Genomic DNA, 17,987 nt, shown 5'->3' on the forward strand with positions numbered 1-17,987 from the left:
TCCTTACGTCAATGCAGTGATTGTTTGTCATACACAAATACGCCGGTGTCTACACGTAATACGCTGGGGCCGGGGGCCTTCATTAGAAAATGAATTTTCTTTGTGTTTGCTGCCAATTGTTGGATAGTTAAAAGAGCAGATGTTAGTTTTTCCAGCAGAATTATTGATTTGTATACCTCCTGGGGGGAGGTAACATACCATTTCGCTACCCCGAAATTGGTCTTTCCACGTGTCCTCAAAACACTCACTGTGGGGATTCTGATAAAGGCTCTGAAAGGTCCGAATTGCTGTTTTCCCATACCCATCAGATCTTTGCAGCAGAACCCAACAGCGGAACTTAGAGTTAAAGACATTTGAACTGCTGCAAAATCAAGAACAAATCAAAAATAGACTTTTTCCAATTATTTCTTTCCACTGAAGCTGGAAGTTGCAGTTGGAAGACAGTTGCTTTATTTTTGCTTCATTTTTAAACAGCAAGGAAACGAAATGAGAGGCATTAATTTGAAGAAAATCCTCATCTTTATTGTCGCGTTTGTGATGTTTTCTTTGGCCTTAACAGACGCACAGATCAGTTCGGCGACCTTCAATATGCCGGACACCGTTGACGGCGCGGTAAACATAAACGTCACACTCAATGGATCTGTTTTGGACAGGTTCAGCGTCCGCTCCAAACTCGAATGTTTTTCATATTGCTTAGAAAGTGCACAATGTGTGTCGGTAAACGTCGGTCTGGTGGAAGAGTCCTGGATTTGCGAGATGAACAGTGCGGAGGCAGTGAGTGCTAACCTTATGTATAAAGAAGGTTACAATATATTTCTGAAGGTAAAAGATCGTCAGATTTATTTCCAGTCTTATTACGAACTTTAAATAAACTTAAGATTTATTTCATAGCCGAGTCTTGTCAAAAATGCCACGGTTTTGATGTAAATCATAGTATAATACACATTAATGTTGTTCAGTGTACAGTGTTCAAATTTTTATACTTTGTCTACACACACAAACGCGCATGCACCACTTTATGAATCTTACTGGTATCTTAAAACATTTCTAGTAAAAAGAGAAAGTTTGCATTTTGTGTATTTAACAAGTACATGTATGATACAAAGCACTGTTTCGTTCTAATTTGTTTTAATTGATTACGGTAATGTAATGATAAATGTGAAATATTGATTTTATTTGACAAGAATTTACCACCGGGTGAGTATAAGTACAATTTAAGAATAGATAAAAGTTCAAAACTTTTAATGCTGCATTGAGGTTGTACGTTTTTTAAGTGCTGTATTAACTATTTTCGTCTTTCATTTTAAATTCCTTCAGTTTATGTTACTTCTTGTCCTTTATATGAAGTTTTATATTTTAGATCTAAGATTATTTTTCTGTGCTTTTTGCACAGTCTTCATTTAGTGTAATTTTTTATCATGTGCAAATACTTATTTGTCATAAACTAAAAATGGAAACCACACGTGGAATGTTATTGTTTCTCTTTTGCAAAACATTTCATTCAAACATCGAAAAGCGAAGATTATTGTTACGCCTTCCGTTCCATGTTTTCTGACCTCCATATTTCAAAGTAGACTTTGATTAAATTCCGATAACAATTAAAGCGAAGACGTACCAACTACCAAACTTTAGCAGGGCTTATGTATTTAGGCAGCTCCCAATACTTAACAACGGAATACAACGGCAATAAAAAAGATCAAATTAACGCATGCTTTCACTGATTTGTTGAACTGTTTTCCATTATATTGTATTGTCGGTTGTTTGGATGTTCATTGGTGATTTTCGCTTTCGTAGTTAATATTGTCATATTGTACTAGCACATGCCTTTTTCGTAATTTTAATGTTATTTTCGTTAGCCTGTAATTTGTTACTTTTCTGTCAATAATTTATCATTTTAAAAAAGATCAAAATTAATTCATATTCACCAGGAACTGCGAATTTCGTCTAATTTTAATTATATATACCACTGTGAATTCATCTTTGGTTATTCTGACATTCACTGTGTTTATCTTATGTTACATTGTACGCACCTTCACTCTGTCTAGCGTAGCGTTTCAATATTATCAGCTGTTTCACTAAGGTCTGATGTTTTTTGTTTAACAGCTGCAGCATCAACGTGTCCTGTTGACTTCAGCGAGTTCGCTGGCCATTGCTACTATTTCCAAAACTCTGACACAATGGACTGGCCAGTGGCGAAGACCGCTTGTGAGGGCATGGGAGCCTATTTGGCGGAAGTGACGTCAGCGGAGGAAAACGCGTTCATTGCAAACCTGATGGCAAATATAGGATGTAAGGATTTATGCTAATTTATAGTTGTTTATTCAAAAATTTATATTCAAAACAGAGTCCTTCATTTCTTTCTTGTAAGTAATTTGCTTAAAATTAAAATAAATTAAAATAGCCACAGTCCCCAATTGCAAACTTCTTAAGCGAAATTTGCAAATCAACTCAGAGCAGACCAAGAAACACATCTGTGTGTGTGTGTGTGCGTGCACGCGTGTGTACGTTTGTGATAATATACATGTTTCACTTTTTTTGCCTAGCCACGCATTCGTACGCCTGGATAGGGGGCGAGACAATCGCAGCAAGCACGCGCCAGTGGGCCCACAGTGGTCTGAGCATTACTCAGCCCAACTTTGTCACGTTTAGTGACTGGTCCGCCTTTGAGCCCTACGTCCTTATGTATACTAGCAACGGGAACTGGGCCGACTGTGACTCGAGGTGTGCCTCCAGCTCAACGTATGTCTGTGAAATGGATTTGTAGTTTGGTCATGAACAGAGTAAGATTCAGGGAAAAGAACCGAAGATTCATTATGTTTATGTTTCCATCAATCGGAGCTATTACGTTTAATATTGTGCAATGACAAATGGCAGAGTTCTGAGTATAACTTAATGTATGCAATTAGCCTGTAGAAAAACTTATAATTAGCTGCGATCACAAACTTAAGTAAAGTATTTTCACTGCGATCTTTTTCACAATTTTAATGTCGTCAGATTTTGAGTTTTGTGTTTATATTGTAACTTTTGTGTAAAAAAACTATTGTCAATTTGTCAATAAATGTTTTCATTTTAACCAATGCTCCAGGTTTTTTGACGCTGTTTAAAGGAAAAATACCCTGAGCTTTGGATGGTCGTGGGAAAGAAGCCAGAAGCTCACAACTTCTTTCTATTCTGCTTTATTGACACAGTATTACTGGATTCACACATTCAGACTCTAAAGCTAACATACATATGTAGCACAAACTTCTTTGTCTTGTTTGAAATACGATTTTTTTAGGGCAGAACTTATTTTTGGGGTCTTTCTTTCGTTTTTTATCGATATCATACGGCATGTTAACTTTAACTGAGGCAAGAATATTTTTAAATACTTCAAAATGTACTTTTGAACAATTTTGATAACGCCATCTGGTAAAAGCATTTTTTATGGAGAATATTTCCCACCAATATTTTGGCCCCAGCACTTTCAATGATTATAAACGGAATGCTTATTGTCCTTGTCAGTCAATATTGTTTGCAATCAAACATACCTGCACGCTGCCTTGAGGTGATGTCTATGTTTTGTCTCGCTAGGAGAAGTGAACAAAGCTTCAAGGAAACCACGTATACTATACGTGACACTTCGTTGGGCAATCACGCAAGGGAGACTTGACATTATGATATGCCCTTGGCCGGATTCCAGTAGTTTATTTCCAAGAGCAAGCCCCGCCCATTCCTTTTCTTGGTATCGATTGCCATACAGGTACAGGTAACTTGTGGCAAACGTTTTCTCATTCTATTCAACCTACTTTAATTAACCTCTACTTATATATTTTTTTTACATTTGGCAGCTTGGGACCCCCTTCTGCGTGATACCCGAAACAAGTGCTTAGTCTGCCTACACACGAACATGATATCGACCTTGATAATATCGACCACAGCCCCTTCGTCAGTGCCAGCCAGATGTACTTTACCCCCACACCCGATCCCCTACCCCCCTGACTTCTCCAGATTCCAGACCCCCAAGCATTGTTATTGCCAATATCCCATTTTAAGTCATCGCATTTTAAGTCATTAGTCAGTTAAGACGCCTTCTTTGTTCACCTGTGGACGCGCCACTGTCTTAAACACTTTGCGTTTTTTTATTTGGAAATGAACAACAACGGTAATAATAGGAATATCAATAACAATATATTTTCCCAACTGATATTCACGTATATGTAAAAATACATCACAGCGTAAGCTTTTATTAACGATGTAATTTAAGTGAAATAATAACAGTAAGAACAAAATTTAAATCGTTTGAAACGAGAAAACAAGACGGTTAATAACACAATGCGTTTAGAAGATAATCAAAATTGAAATTTAGATTTGAACCGAGAAACAACTTAGGGTAAAAACTTCTTTAAAACTTCACTGCCTTTAAAAGTTAAAAGTCTCTTATTACTTGACAAAGATGTAAACAAGCTAAAAGGGGGAAGATAAAAGTTGCTTATCGTGCTTGCCCTCCTCTTCGCCATTCTGTCAACATAGATACTGTCAACATATGGTAGTTCGTGCCCAATTATCTTACTGCACGTATTTACAATACATTTCAGTTTCCATTCACAACTGTATTGTGCTCACCTGTGAACTTAACATACGCCCCGGTTTGGAGTAAATAGGCGAACCTTGGCGTTTCGTATTAATGAGCAAATGCTTTATTGATGCCCTTGTTAAAATACAATAAACGGCAATGAATGAGTTTACATGCAATAAGTCCGGCTGCACTTTTCAATGGTGACACTTAGGGGCGTTCAGAATGCGTAAGAACGACCTAGCTAGTGCTCACTAACTCCATGGGGACTCTCGCTGAACGCAATCGGGTGAACAGAGTAACGCCTCTTCCTGGCGCTGGGTAGAATGCACAGAAGCTAGTGATTATATACTCTCTACCAGGGCGACTGATAGATTTTTACAGATATTCACAGATATGTCTCTAGCTAGATAGATGGTCATTTTGGGCTTCAGAGGGTAGTGATTATATATGTACAACAAAGAGTCACTGTGGAGTAGGTGCACCCAAGCTTGTGACATCTGACTCATTCTGAACGGCCACTTAGAGCACATTGAAAGCTTGAGCACATTATGACCGCATTCAGAACAGTGGGCTCACTACCGGTAGTCCCAGGGTCAAATATGGCGACCCACTACAAAGCTCGCCGTCTTATCCGCTAATAAACACTGAATAGATGCCCCGTGGGGATGTATTCAAGTGGGTCAGTCATATTTGACCCTCGAATTGGTAGTACCACTGTTCTGAATGCGGCCTATGACTTCGCTCCCATCACCTTATCGTACTAGCAAGACCAATCTACCTCAGCAGGGATTCTAGCTAAGGCGCAGTCAGCGCAAATGGTCAGGCACGTCCCTCTCAAAGCAACATAAACAACATCATTGGTCACAAAGTTTTCCCGACCTAACACACTTGAATGCTTGTTGAGAAATCCCCGAGGGGAATCTATTCAGTGTGTACTTTTTAGTGGGTCGCCATTTTTGATCCGAGGGTCTGTAAGTCCGCTGTTCTGAATACACTCTTAGATGGTTTAGCTAATTCTTTTAGAGCGCGCCATATTTGATCCTCGGACAAGTTAGTCTGCGGATCAGCTCCCAGTAGCAACATAATGGAAACAAAGGGCTAGTACCAGTAGAAGGAAATCTGTCCGACTGAAATTTTGAAAATCTGATACAACTTCTTTTATTATGATTTTGCTGTCCTCAGAGGTAAACCCGTGTTACGTGACAGTGGCTCTGTTCTCACAACTTTTAGATCGATCTATCACCGCGGGGAGTCTCACTAGATTACTGTCAGATAATCCCCCTTAAGTGTCCGTCCCCGCCTACTACAAGCTTTAAGGGGTAATTAACTTTCGTGTCCGCCCGGCTGACAGCTATTTAGCGTGAACCCCCAGGGAGTTAGGTCGATCCAATGTAGGTCGATCTAATCTATGAGAATGGGGTGAGTGAGGCCGCCATGATAGTGAGTCCTGTTCCCGTTCATTTGTAAAGGTAACCCTCGCCTTAGATTTGACCCACTTAGGTCAGACTAACGGAGGTCGGACTTTCTGTAACATAGACTCTTAGTTTCTTACACGTGTTAACGAAGTTCATGTTTTAATTGCAACAAGTTTAAAACAGATAACAGTTCTTCGGGTGAAGACATATCTTCAACTTGTGCTCTCGAGATAAATAAATTTATCTCAAACTCCAAATTGAATTTAACTGGGGCATCATGTAGCCACAGTTGTTGTGTATGTCATCAGTTATGACGATAACCTCATCAATGATGTTGATATAAGAGTAAAAAAAACTTTGAACAGCACTTTACTCGCAAATTAAGCGATAGTCGGTCTCTGCTCCCTCAACGTGAAAGGTTGACTTGAAAAGACAAGATGAAGACTCTGGCTCTGCCATTAATTGCAGATTAACATACTTATGGATAGGTCATAGAGGTGGAGGATACCTGTTATCCAAACAAATAAAATTCGAGAACACCCCTGATGGCATTTACGTTTCTTCTGGACGCCCCCTCCTTTTTCTGGATTGATTGAAAAATTCAAGGCTCCCTCAATAAAAAATATACGACTTGAGAAAAAATATATCTTGAACTTTGCTTGTCACAAAAAATCACAAAAAAATAACTTTCCACAAGACCCCACCATCATATCTCACATTCAATTTTCAAAACTCCTTACTTTTGCTTAAATATTTCCAGCCCACCCACCCCTCCCAATTTCTCCCTTAACACCCCCTCCAACTTAATAATGACCGGTGCTCAACAGCGTAACCAACTGAAGACTTGTGCATTGCTTTTGCCATCTATCAAGAATATAGTTGCAAATCTTTCATTCTCGTTATTTCATGTGATGGTATTCTATATTGTTTGATTTACATATAATACGAATCATACAGTCGAACAACAGCCATTATCATGTTTTTTTATGAACAAATAACATTAAATTAACTTTGTTTATAGTTGTCTTTTTTGTATTTCTATAATTCTGACTACCAACGTCCAACAAAAAAGGCTGAACTATTTTGAACAAACTACCAATGTATTACACTTTGATCCATATCTACTTTATAAATAGTTCGACGAACTGAAGGCAAAGGTGTGTTACACGTAATTGTGCTAGGTGTGACTAGAACATCTCTGTTGTGTTAGTTGAGACGAGGTTAAGCACTCTGTGAATATAATTTTTTTCTACTGGCTAGGTCACTAAGATCTAACGAAGAAAAGCGCGCTTTACAAAATGGTCACATCGAGCACACTGGGCATCCGTATAAAAATGACGAAAAAATACTCCTTTTTCATCTTGAGGGTGATGTGGAGAGAAACTGGGGGACCTACAGGAGATACTCGTACGCGTAGAACGTGAACTAAATTTGAGCCTCTCTAACGTGTGCAGGTATAAGTTGGTTTCATGAATCCGTGCCCGTATCCTACCTAATATAACACGTATGGATACCATGCATTTGCACGTTCACGAAAGTTCTACTAACTTGTAGAATGTACGCGTCAAGGAGGTTAAATTAAATTTCTAAATTCATATAGCCTTGGTGTTATCTAACACGCATACAGTTAGTACAATGTATCCCTGCAGGGACGGCGAGCGTGGTAGGCAGGAATCCATTACATTTTCGTTAGGGGTTTATGCGGCTTGCTTTCCAGTGTACGAAATATTTTATCCTCGGACTAGTTAGTCGGCGAATCAACTCGTTGTGAATGCTTCCAATGGCAACATAATGGAAAAAAAAAGGACTAGTAAAGGGAAAATTTGTCCGCCTGCAATGTCAAAAAATCTTATCCAACTTCTTTATTCTGATTTTTGCTGGTTTCAGAGGTTGACCAGGTTCATGAAGTTCATGTTTTAATTGCAACAATTGTGCTTAAAACAGATACTAGTTCGCCACGTGAAGAGATATCTAGTTCTTTCAAAATAGATAAATTTATTGCAACCCTGGCGTGAATTCATCTGGCCCCCGTTTCACAAAAAAACTTAAGTCGGTTTCCCTGACTTAGGGCTTGGTTACCAACGTAATTAAGTCGTTACGTCACTAAGTCCCGTTTCACAAAGAATCTAAAAGGTCGCTTACGTCGTTTTTTTCTTAGCTGTAAGTCGACGATGTCAAGCCTCCTCGGGAGGAGACTTAAGTCGGCAAGCTCAACTAAAACTCGGTAAATGAGAGCATAAACAACAAAAATTTGAAAAGAACATACCTCCTTCAAGATATTGTGTTATAATATATCCTTGAATAGCACTGACATTTATGGAATATTAAAATAAAAAATAAAATTCCACTTTACCCAGCCGATCGCGTGTTTGTTTATGTTTTTGACCGCTAGACGTCCCTCAGTAGTGTTCCAAGACAAGCTAATGTTTAACTGTTGCTTTGAAGTTGTATTGAAGTTAAACTAATCAATAAAGTTCAAAAACAAACTTTGTTTGTGTTTTGGCTGACTTTTATCGTTGATAAACGATCGTTCTCGGCCGAAAGAGGCCATGAAACGTCATGTCTTGTGAAACTTTTGCAATTTTACACCTCCTTTTCTTGAAGAGTTTCTCGTGCGCGTCGACTACGGTAAGCACGCCAAGCTAAGACGTTAGATTCTTTGTGAAACACTCCAAGTCGACTTCAGCTAAGTCGACCTAGCTAGGCCACCCAGCTCGAGTAAGACGTCTACGGATTTAAGATTCTTTGTGAAACGGGGGCCTGGGGCGTCATTCATGTAGCCACAGTTATTGTGTGCGTCACCAGTTATAATGATAACGTCATCAATGATGTTGATATAAGAGTCCAAAAAACTTTGAGCAGCACTGCACTCGCCAGTTGACAAACTAAGCGATAGTAGGTCCTTCCTCCCTTAACCTGACTGCCGACGTGAAAAAGTTGGTACTTTTGTAGTATACCCCCCACCCTGTAACTTTCGCTTTTCAAATATTTTTTAACAGTTTTTTACATTTTCTTGTTCATCTATGTCAAAACTGTTTAAATAAAATGTTTTTGTAATTACCTGTGGTCTTTTTCAAGTTTTAATCAATTTTAATCCAGCCCATTGAAATACAGTGTGAGCATCTACCATGCATCTTGCAGTCAATAACTTGCCGCATTTTCATTGGCTAACTCTAAGGTTACATGACTTTCAGTTTTGACTTGTATTATAGACAGTGGGGAAAATACATTTGAAAATTGTTTTAAAGAAATTCAGTAAATATTAAAAGGATTTTGAAGCTTCTGTGATGTCCCATCATTATAAAACATTTTGTTTTCTCAATGGAAATAAAAACTTGAAGTCAACTTCAGTTCCTTTTTATTATTCATGTTCTTTCTTAACATAATCAGATTTATACATTGTATACTTGGACTTCCTCTGTGAAATTTGTAAGCTTCTTGTTCACATGAAATCATTTTGACATAATAGGGATGATAAGTACAAAACTTGAGTCTGGCAAGTCATGTAGCCTTAGAGTTAGCCAATGAAAACGAGGAAAGTTATTGACTGCAAGATGCATGGTAGATTCTCACAATGTATTTCAATGGGCTGGATTAAACTTGATTAAAACTCGAAAAAGACCACAGGTAATTACAAAAGCATTTAATTTAAATAGCTTTGACATAGATGAACAAGAAAATGTAAAAAAATGTTTGAAAAGTAAAAGTTACAGAAAGTTACAGGGTGGGGGGGTATACTACAAAAGTACCAAAAAGTTGACTTGAAAAGCCAAGATGAAGACTTTGGCAATTCTGATCGCGATGGCGGCAACACTGGCAACTTGTAAGTCTAAAGTGATGAATGCTCAAATTATAACGAGAAAAACTGTATTTGAATATCTCTTAATCTTTACACTCCACTATCTCGCTGTACGCAATAGTGTTGCATATGCAGTATGTATTGTGAGTGAGAGCGCGCATGTGCGTCCACTTAATGCTTAGGTATGCGGCTTTATGTATGTGTGCGTGCGCTCGTGCGTATGGTGTATGATTCTTAAACAAGAGGGACATCTCCAAACCATTTTACTAACAATTGGATTACATTGATTTAAGGCATTGTTACTACATATTGAATGTAGGGCTTCAAATAGAAAAGGAAAATTGTTTTACATGTTTTGTGATCCACCAGTTTCGCTTTGCAGAAATTTTCAAAAGCAGACCAACTTTGAGAAACACGACAAGAGTTCAGTGTGATAAACTATCTTGTGCAGTCCCGCCTGGCACCGTTTTAACAAAACTCGTTTTCACACTTCCCCAGGAAGTAGTCGATTTCGTTGCCATAAAACGTCCGTGTTGCCATGGGAACATGGTGTTAACCCTCACTTAACCTGACCACCTGTTAACACCATAGCTTAGAGGGGGGGAGGGGCTGAGATGACCGGTGGAAACTGTCTGCATCCGGAAAACAACTTTATCTGAGACGATGCTGAATTGACCCGTCGCTGTCTATTTGGATAGGGTGGTGGTATTTATACCCCCAGGTCTTATCTCTTAGACGCAAGTGCCCCGTGCCTGACAAATTAAACATCTAACTTTTTAGGGGATACTATGCCTCGCGACTGGATGTTAATGCTACCTTATATTAGGGAAATATACATGAAAGCTTCGTCAAAATGAGGATTATATTTATATAAAGAAATCTGCAATATGCTTGGCAGCACTTTTAGAGTAAAGTTTTCTAACTCATCATCATTTTACTCAAAAGCTGGGGTCATGACACTCGATACATTATCCACCTCATGTAAATGGCCCCAACTTCTGACGTTGTTTAGATTTGATGAAAATGGAGATACCCTGTGTTTACCTGTCGAAAATAGCAGTCAAGTTCTTTACAGAACAGATATAATGTCCCGGCACCAATGGGGCGTAATATTGACCCCAGTCACTCCATTGCAAAACGAAACGCCAGAGGAAAGCCAGTTGCACCAAACTGTTAGTCGTGAATATAGTCGTGAATGTAGCATTATCTTAATTTAAGCCTGCCATTTAGGTGGGGAATGTCGGTCGTTTTCCAAATGGCTTAACTGGTACATTGAGAGTGCGGTGAAAGTTATCAACGAGCTTTTGAATATGATAAAATGAAGTCTAACTGGCTTATACAAGGTCCATCCCGGGCTCCTTTCCCTCCGCCATCTTTTCAATTGGTCCTTTCAAAGCATTATTTTTTATGAGGGCACGTTAAAATCTATAGAGAGACCCATCGGAATCAGTGGACAATTTTATTTTTCTGTGTCAACGAAACGAAGGGGAGCACAAAAGTTGGGGGAAAAGTTCACTAGCGTACCTACGCATGTTCGATTTTGTCTCATTGTTGTTTTTTTTCCTCTACATGAGGAAATGAGGAACTTGTCACCGGGAAAGATGAAACTTTCCTGCAATCATAGAAATCTTCAGTAATGACACCCCTGCAATTTTCGACAGTTCTTATTTTTCACATTAACTCTTCAGGTGATGGCTTTAGATGTTACAGCTGCAGCAGTTCCAAGGAAGAGTCTTGCGGAGAGTCTTTTAGAGCCAGTAGTACCGTTTACTGTAACACCGCGTGCTACAAGAGCATAAGTACAGTGAACGTTCTCATAGGTATAGCATAAAAATATAGTTTTATCACTCTAAGATAATATATAACTGTACTGCCTGATTGAAAGAGAGCTTATGAAATTTTTGAGGAAAAAATGATAAATTTATTTTACTTAATTGTATATGTGCTTTTCATTGTATGTGGCTGTCTGTCTATTTAATTATCTTCAGTAACTTGTTTTATGTACCCAATTCTTTATTGATAAATGGATTCGTTGAATTATTTTTTGATCTACCATCTCATCCAGGGTCTGTCATAACGTACTCGAGAGGCTGCCACTGGACAAATCCATATTCCAATACCTGCGACAAGAATGGTGGTGGAATTGCCGGGATTGGCGCTGCTGCGGAAGACTGCTACTGCAGCACTGATTTGTGCAACTCCGCCTCAAACTTGCTGCCCTCTATCGTCCAAATCGTCATGGTCGTGGCTGCTGCTTTTTTCTTCCAGAAGTTTTAGAATATGTCGCAATATTATATTTTGTATTTAGGAGCGTGACTTATATACAAGTACAACAAAAACTGGATTATAAAAATGTCAAACTGGAAATATATTTCTGCGAGTATTCTAGTCGGTAGCATATTGTGAGCTATTTGTGGAGATTCATTAATTGCAGATTAACATACTTAACACTTAAGGGACCGGTCTTTATTTAAGTCAGAAGGGGCGGGGGTGGGGGGTGAAAGCGAAAATACCTGTTATCCAAACAAATGAAATTTGAGATCACCCCTGATAGCTGTCAAGTTTTTATCTGCCTCCCCCCTTCCAGATTCATTGAAAAATTCAAGGCTCCCTCAATAAAAAAAACATACAATCAGAGAAAAAAGTTATATTTTGAACTTTGCTTGTATGGCAAGTCACAAAAAAAATTTCACAAGCCCCACTCTCATCTCTCACATTCAAATTTCAAAACTCGTTACTTTTGCTTAAGAATTTCCAGCCCAGCCACCCCTCCATTTTCTCACTTAACACCCCCTCCAACTTTAATAATGACCGGTGTTCAACACTTGGAATTCCCTCAATAAAAACATACGATCAGAGAAACTGAAGACTTGAGCATTGCTTTTGCCATCTATCAAGAAAAATAGTTGCAAATCTTTCATTCTCGTTATTTCATGTGATGGTATTCTATGTTGTTTGATTTACATATAATACGTACCATACAGTCGAACCACAGCCATTATCATGTTGTTGTTTTAATGAACAACCAATATTTAATTAACTTTGTTTATAGTTGTCTTTTTTATATTTCAATAATTCTGACTACCTACGTCCAACAAAAAAAGGCTGAACTATTTTGAACAAATTACCAATGTATCACACTTAGATTCAGATCTACTTTATAAATAGTTCGTCGGACCAGGGAATTATATCGGACGTCACGTAATTGTGTTAGGTGTGACTAGAACATCTCTGTTGTGTTAGTTGAGACGAGGTTTAGAACTCTGTGAATATAGTTTTTCCTACTGGCTAGGTCACTAAGATCTAACGAAGAAAAGCGTGTTTGACAAAATTTTCACATCGAGCACACTGGGCATCCGTTCTGTCATAGACAATGACAAAAAATCATTCCTTTTTCATCTTGAGGGTGATATGAAGAGAAACTGGGGGACCTACATGTTCAGGGGGCACTCGTGCCGTAGAGTCTGTATCCGTATCCTTCCTAATATAGCACGTGTGGGTGCCATGCATTTGCACCTTTACGAAAGTTCCACTATCTTGTAGGGTGTACGCGTCAAGTAAGTAAAATAAAATTCCTTTTTATATATCCTTGGCGTAATCTAACACTCATAAAGTTAGTGCAGTTAGTTACACCAAAAGATTTAATTGTCCTGCCCCTGCTGGGAAAGCGAGTGGTAGGCGGGATTCCATTACATTTTCGTTATGCGGCTTGCTTTCAAGTGCACGAAATATTTTATCCTCGTACTAGTTAGTCAGCGGATCAACTGGTTGTGAATGATCCAAATAGCGACATAATGGAAACAAAGGACTAGTAGGGAGAAAATCTGTCCGACTGAAATTTCAAAAATCTGATAAAACTTTTTTATTCTTATTTTGCTGGTTTCATAGATTGACCAGATTCATGAAGTTCACGTTTTAATTGTGTTTAAAACAGATACTAGTTCTCCGGGTGAAGACATATCTAGTACTTTTAAAATAGATAAATTTATCGCAACCTTGGCGTGAATTCATCTGAGGCGTCATTCAAGTAGCCACAGTTATTGTGTGCGTCATCAGTTATGATGATAACGTCATCAATGATGATGATATAAAAGTCCAAAAAACTTGGAACAACACTTCACTCGCCAGTTGACAAACTAATCGATAGTCGATCTCTGCTCCCTCAACCTGACTGCCGACGTGAAAAGGTTGACTTGAAAAGACAAGATGAAGACTCTGGCAATTCTGATCGCGATGGCGGCAACACTGGCAACTTGTAAGTCTGAAGCGATGAATGAGTTTAAATTATTAAGAGAAAAACTGTATTTGAATATCTATAAATTTTCACTCTCCCCTTCTCGCTGTATGCAATAGTGTTGCATATGCAGTATGTATTGTGAGTGTGAGCGCGCACGTGCGTGCGCCCATTTAATACTTAGGTATGCGGCTTTATGTATGTGGGCGTGTGCTCGTGCGTACTGTTCGGTAAATGATTATTAAACAAGAGAGGCATCTCCAAACCATTTTACTAACAATTGGCTTACATTGATTTTAAGGCATTCATACTTAAACATATTGAATGTGGAGCTACTAAAAGAGAAGGAAAATTGTTTTACATGTTTTGTGATCCACCAGTTTCGCTTTGCAGAAATTTATGATAATATGTCTAGATATATATTACATGTATGTATAACACAAGTAGTTTAGAGGGCCTGTAACATGAAACATCTAAGTGCTCAATAAATTTTTATTATTATATGGATAAGGGGTGGTATTTATACTACCAGGTCTTATCTTTTAGACGCAAGGGCCCTGTGCCTGACAAATTAAACATCAAACTTTTTAGGGGATACTATGCCTCACGACGACTGGATGTTAATGCTACCTTATATTAGGGAAACATACAATGTAAGCTTCGTGCATTTTATTTATATAAAGAAATCTGCATAAGTAAAGTTTTCTAACTCATCATCATTTTACTCAAATGCTGGGGTCATGACATTCGATGCATTATCCACCTCATGTAAATGGCTCCAACTTCTCGCCTTGTTTAGATTTGATGATACTAGAGATACCCTGGGTCTATCTGGCGTAAATAGCAGTCAAGTTCTTTAAAGAACAGAGATAATGCCCCGGGGCCGGTTGCACGAAGGGGGCGTAATATTGACCCAAGTTACTCCACTGTAAAACGAAACGCCTGAGGAAGGCCAGTTGTGCCAAACTGGAGAAGCCTTATGTTAGTCGTGAAAGTAGTATTATGCTAATTTAAGCCTGCCATGTAGGTGGCAAATGTCGGTCGTTTTTCAAAAGGCTTAACTGGCGCATTGAGAGTGCGGTGAAAGTTATCGAAGAGCTTTAGAATATGATAAAATTGAGTCTAACTGGCCTATACAAGGACCATCCCGGTCTCCTTTCTCTCTAACATCTTTTCAATTAGTCCTTCATTAAATTTGAACCAAGCATTAAAATATATTTTGAATTCACTTTAAAATTTATAAAGAGACCCCTCGGAATCTGTGGACAATTTTATTTTTCTCTGTCAACGAAATGAAGGGGAGCACAATAGCTGGGGGGAAAGTTCACAAGCCGAAGGGTATCTACGCATGTACGACTTTGTCTCATTGTTTTTTTTTCCCTCTACCTGGGTTTCATGAAGAACTTGTCACCGGGAAAGATGAAATTTTCCTGCAATCACAGAAACCTTGAGTAATGACCCCCCCTGCAATTCTCATTTTCTACAATTCTTATATTTGACATTTATTCTTCAGGTGATGCCCTAAGGTGCTTCAGCTGCAGCAGTTCTAAGGAAGAGTCTTGCGGAGAGTCTTTTAGAGCCAGTAGTACCATTGGCTGTGACACCGCGTGCTTCAAGAGGATAAGCACAGTGAACGTTCTCATAGGTATAGCATAAACATATAGTTTTATCACTCTAAGATAATATATAACTGTACTGCCCGGTTGAAAGAGAGCTTATGGAATATTTGAGGAAATAAATGATAAATTTATTTTACTTAATTGTAAATGTGCCTTTCATTGTATGTGTCTGTCTGTCTATTTAATTATCTTCAGTAACTTGTTTTATTTACCTAATTCTTTATTGATAAATGGATTCGTTGAATTATTTTTTGATCTACTATCTCAACCAGGGTCTGTCATAACGTACTCGAGAGGCTGCCACGGCACAAATCCATATTCCATGACCTGCGACAAGATTGGTGGTGGAATTGCCGGAATCGGCGCAGATGAGGAGAAATGCTACTGCAGCACCGATTTGTGCAACTCCGCCTCAAACCTGCTGCCCTCTATCGTCCAGATCGTCATGGTCGTGGCTGCTGCTTTTTTCTTCCAGAAGTTTTAGAATGTGTCGCAATATTATATTTTGTATTTAGGAGCGTGACTTATATACAAGTACAACAAAAACTGGATTATAAAAATGTCAAACTGGAAATATATTTCTGCGAGTATTCTAGTCGGTAGCATATTGTGAGCTATTTGTGGAGATTCATTAATTGCAGATTAACATACTTAACACTTAAGGGACCGGTCTTTATTTAAGTCAGAAGGGGCGGGGGTGGGGGGTGAAAGCGAAAATACCTGTTATCCAAACAAATAAAATTTGAGATCACCCCTGATAGCTGTCAAGTTTTTTTCTGCCCCCCCCCCCCCCCTCCTTGAGGAATATTCCTCAATAAAAAAACATACAATCAGAGAAAAAGTTATATTTTGAACTTTGCTTGTATGGCAAGTCACAAAAAATAACTTTTCACAAGACCCCACCCTCATCTGTCACATGCAAATTTCAAATCTCCTTACTTTTGCTTAAAATTTTTTAGCCCAACCACCCTCCATTTTCCCCCTTAACACCCCCCTCCAACTTTAATAATGATCGGTGCTCAACACCCTAACTAAAGACGATATAGATGCGAATCGTTCATTCTCGTTATTTCATGTGATGGTACTCCATGTTGTTTGATTTACATATAATACGTATTATACAATCGAACCACAGCCATGGTGATGTTGTTTATTTTTAATGAACAACCAATATTAAATTAACTTTGCTTATAGCTGTCTTTTTTATATTTCTATAATTTTGACTACCAACGTCCAACAAAAAAAGGCTGAACTATTCTAAACAAATTACCAATGCATCACAATTTGATTCAGATCTACTTTATAAATAGTTCGACGGACTGAAGGTAAAGGTGTGTTACACGTCATTGTGCTAGGTGTGACTAGAACATCTCTATTGTGTTAGTTGAGACGAGGTTTAGCACTCTGTGAATATAATATTTTCAAACCGGCTAGGTTTTCTCACCAACATCTAACGAAGACAAATGTGTTTTACAAAATGGTCACATCGAGCACACTGGACATCTGTTCTGTCACAGAAAATGACGAAAAACTATTCCTTTTTCATCTTGAGGGTGATATGAAGAGAAACTGGGGGTACTCGCACGCGTAGAGCCCGTGCCCGTACCCTTCCTTACATAGCACGTGTGAGTGCGATGCATTTGCACGTTTACGAAATTTCCACTGTATTGTAGGGTGTGTGCGTCAAGGAAGTTAAATTAAATTCCTTTTTATATATCTTTGTGATATCTAACACGCATAGTTAGTGCAGTTAGTTACACCAAAAGATTTGATTGTTCTGTACCTGCTGGTAGGCGGGGAGTCCATTCTGTTTTCGTTAGGGGGTTGTGCGGCTTGCTTTCAAGTGCGCACAATATTTTATCCTCGGACTAGTTAGTCAGCGGATCAACTGGTTGTGAATGCTTCCAATAGCAACATAATGGAAACAAAGGACTAGTGGGGAGAAAATCTGTCCGACTGAAATTTCAAAAAATCTGATAAAACTTCTTTATTCTTATTTTGCTGGTCTCAGAGGTTGACCTGGTTTATGAAGTTCATGTTTTAATTGCCATAAAACGTCCGTGTTGCCATGGGAACATGGTGTTAACCCTCACTTAACCTGACCACCTGTTAACACCTTAGCTTAGAGGGTGGGGGGAGGGGGGACTGAGATGACGTAAATAGCAGTCAAGTTCTTTAAAGAACAGAGATAATGTCCCGGGGCGGTTGCACCAAGGGGGCGTAATATTGACCCAAGTTACTCCACTGTAAAACGAAACGCCTGAGGAAGACCAGTTGCGCCAAACTGGAGTAGCGTGTGCGAAAGACTGCATTCCCACAGATTTAGATCGATCCATCTGAATCGACTCAACTCCCTGTGGGTTCA

The 17,987-nt window shown here is 38.7% G+C and overlaps 3 protein-coding genes across 4 annotated transcripts; all 3 read left to right on the forward strand.

Annotated features, from left to right (window-relative positions):
• Positions 1 to 126: 126 nt before the first annotated feature.
• Positions 127 to 3,077, forward strand: LOC106176621 (snaclec crotocetin-like). The gene is made up of 4 exons (XM_013559088.3): positions 127 to 822; positions 1,185 to 1,197; positions 2,104 to 2,289; positions 2,544 to 3,077. The coding sequence occupies exons 1-4, from the start codon at positions 487 to 489 to the stop codon at positions 2,762 to 2,764; spliced, it is 756 nt and encodes a 251-aa protein (XP_013414542.2). The 5' UTR covers positions 127 to 486; the 3' UTR covers positions 2,765 to 3,077.
• A 3,185-nt stretch (positions 3,078 to 6,262) lies between these two features.
• LOC106176638 (uncharacterized) lies at positions 6,263 to 16,813 on the forward strand. 2 transcript variants are annotated; one of them, XM_086995959.1, is made up of 4 exons: positions 6,263 to 6,379; positions 13,947 to 14,024; positions 15,517 to 15,648; positions 15,895 to 16,813. In XM_086995959.1, exons 2-4 carry the CDS (start codon positions 13,976 to 13,978, stop codon positions 16,104 to 16,106), a joined length of 393 nt encoding a protein of 130 aa, XP_086852085.1. In that variant the 5' UTR covers positions 6,263 to 6,379; positions 13,947 to 13,975; the 3' UTR covers positions 16,107 to 16,813. The 2 variants fall into 2 exon arrangements, with proteins under 2 accessions (XP_086852085.1, XP_013414556.2); XM_013559102.2 differs by lacking the exon at positions 6,263 to 6,379 and having other exon boundaries at positions 13,794 to 14,024.
• LOC106176640 (uncharacterized) lies at positions 8,812 to 12,320 on the forward strand. Its single transcript, XM_086995981.1, has 4 exons — positions 8,812 to 8,901; positions 9,721 to 9,793; positions 11,458 to 11,589; positions 11,835 to 12,320. The coding sequence occupies exons 2-4, from the start codon at positions 9,745 to 9,747 to the stop codon at positions 12,044 to 12,046; spliced, it is 393 nt and encodes a 130-aa protein (XP_086852107.1). The 5' UTR covers positions 8,812 to 8,901; positions 9,721 to 9,744; the 3' UTR covers positions 12,047 to 12,320.
• Positions 16,814 to 17,987: the final 1,174 nt, after the last annotated feature.

This window comes from Lingula anatina, chromosome 9 (assembly GCF_051362555.1).
Source record: "Lingula anatina isolate TDL-2025a chromosome 9, LinAna3.0, whole genome shotgun sequence".
NCBI lineage: Eukaryota > Metazoa > Brachiopoda > Lingulata > Lingulida > Lingulidae > Lingula > Lingula anatina.

Excerpts from the sequence above, each read along its gene's own strand:
- LOC106176621 (XM_013559088.3), top strand. The coding sequence starts at position 487 with ATGAGAGGCATTAATTTGAAGAAAATCCTCATCTTTATTGTCGCGTTT. Across the intron at positions 2,290-2,543 it reads CCTGATGGCAAATATAGGAT|CCACGCATTCGTACGCCTGG; the intron begins GTAAGGATTTAT and ends TTTTTTGCCTAG.
- LOC106176640 (XM_086995981.1), top strand. The coding sequence starts at position 9,745 with ATGAAGACTTTGGCAATTCTGATCGCGATGGCGGCAACACTGGCAACT. Across the intron at positions 9,794-11,457 it reads GGCGGCAACACTGGCAACTT|GTGATGGCTTTAGATGTTAC; the intron begins GTAAGTCTAAAG and ends TTAACTCTTCAG. Across the intron at positions 11,590-11,834 it reads TACAGTGAACGTTCTCATAG|GGTCTGTCATAACGTACTCG; the intron begins GTATAGCATAAA and ends CATCTCATCCAG.
- LOC106176638 (XM_086995959.1), top strand. The coding sequence starts at position 13,976 with ATGAAGACTCTGGCAATTCTGATCGCGATGGCGGCAACACTGGCAACT. Across the intron at positions 14,025-15,516 it reads GGCGGCAACACTGGCAACTT|GTGATGCCCTAAGGTGCTTC; the intron begins GTAAGTCTGAAG and ends TTTATTCTTCAG. Across the intron at positions 15,649-15,894 it reads CACAGTGAACGTTCTCATAG|GGTCTGTCATAACGTACTCG; the intron begins GTATAGCATAAA and ends TATCTCAACCAG.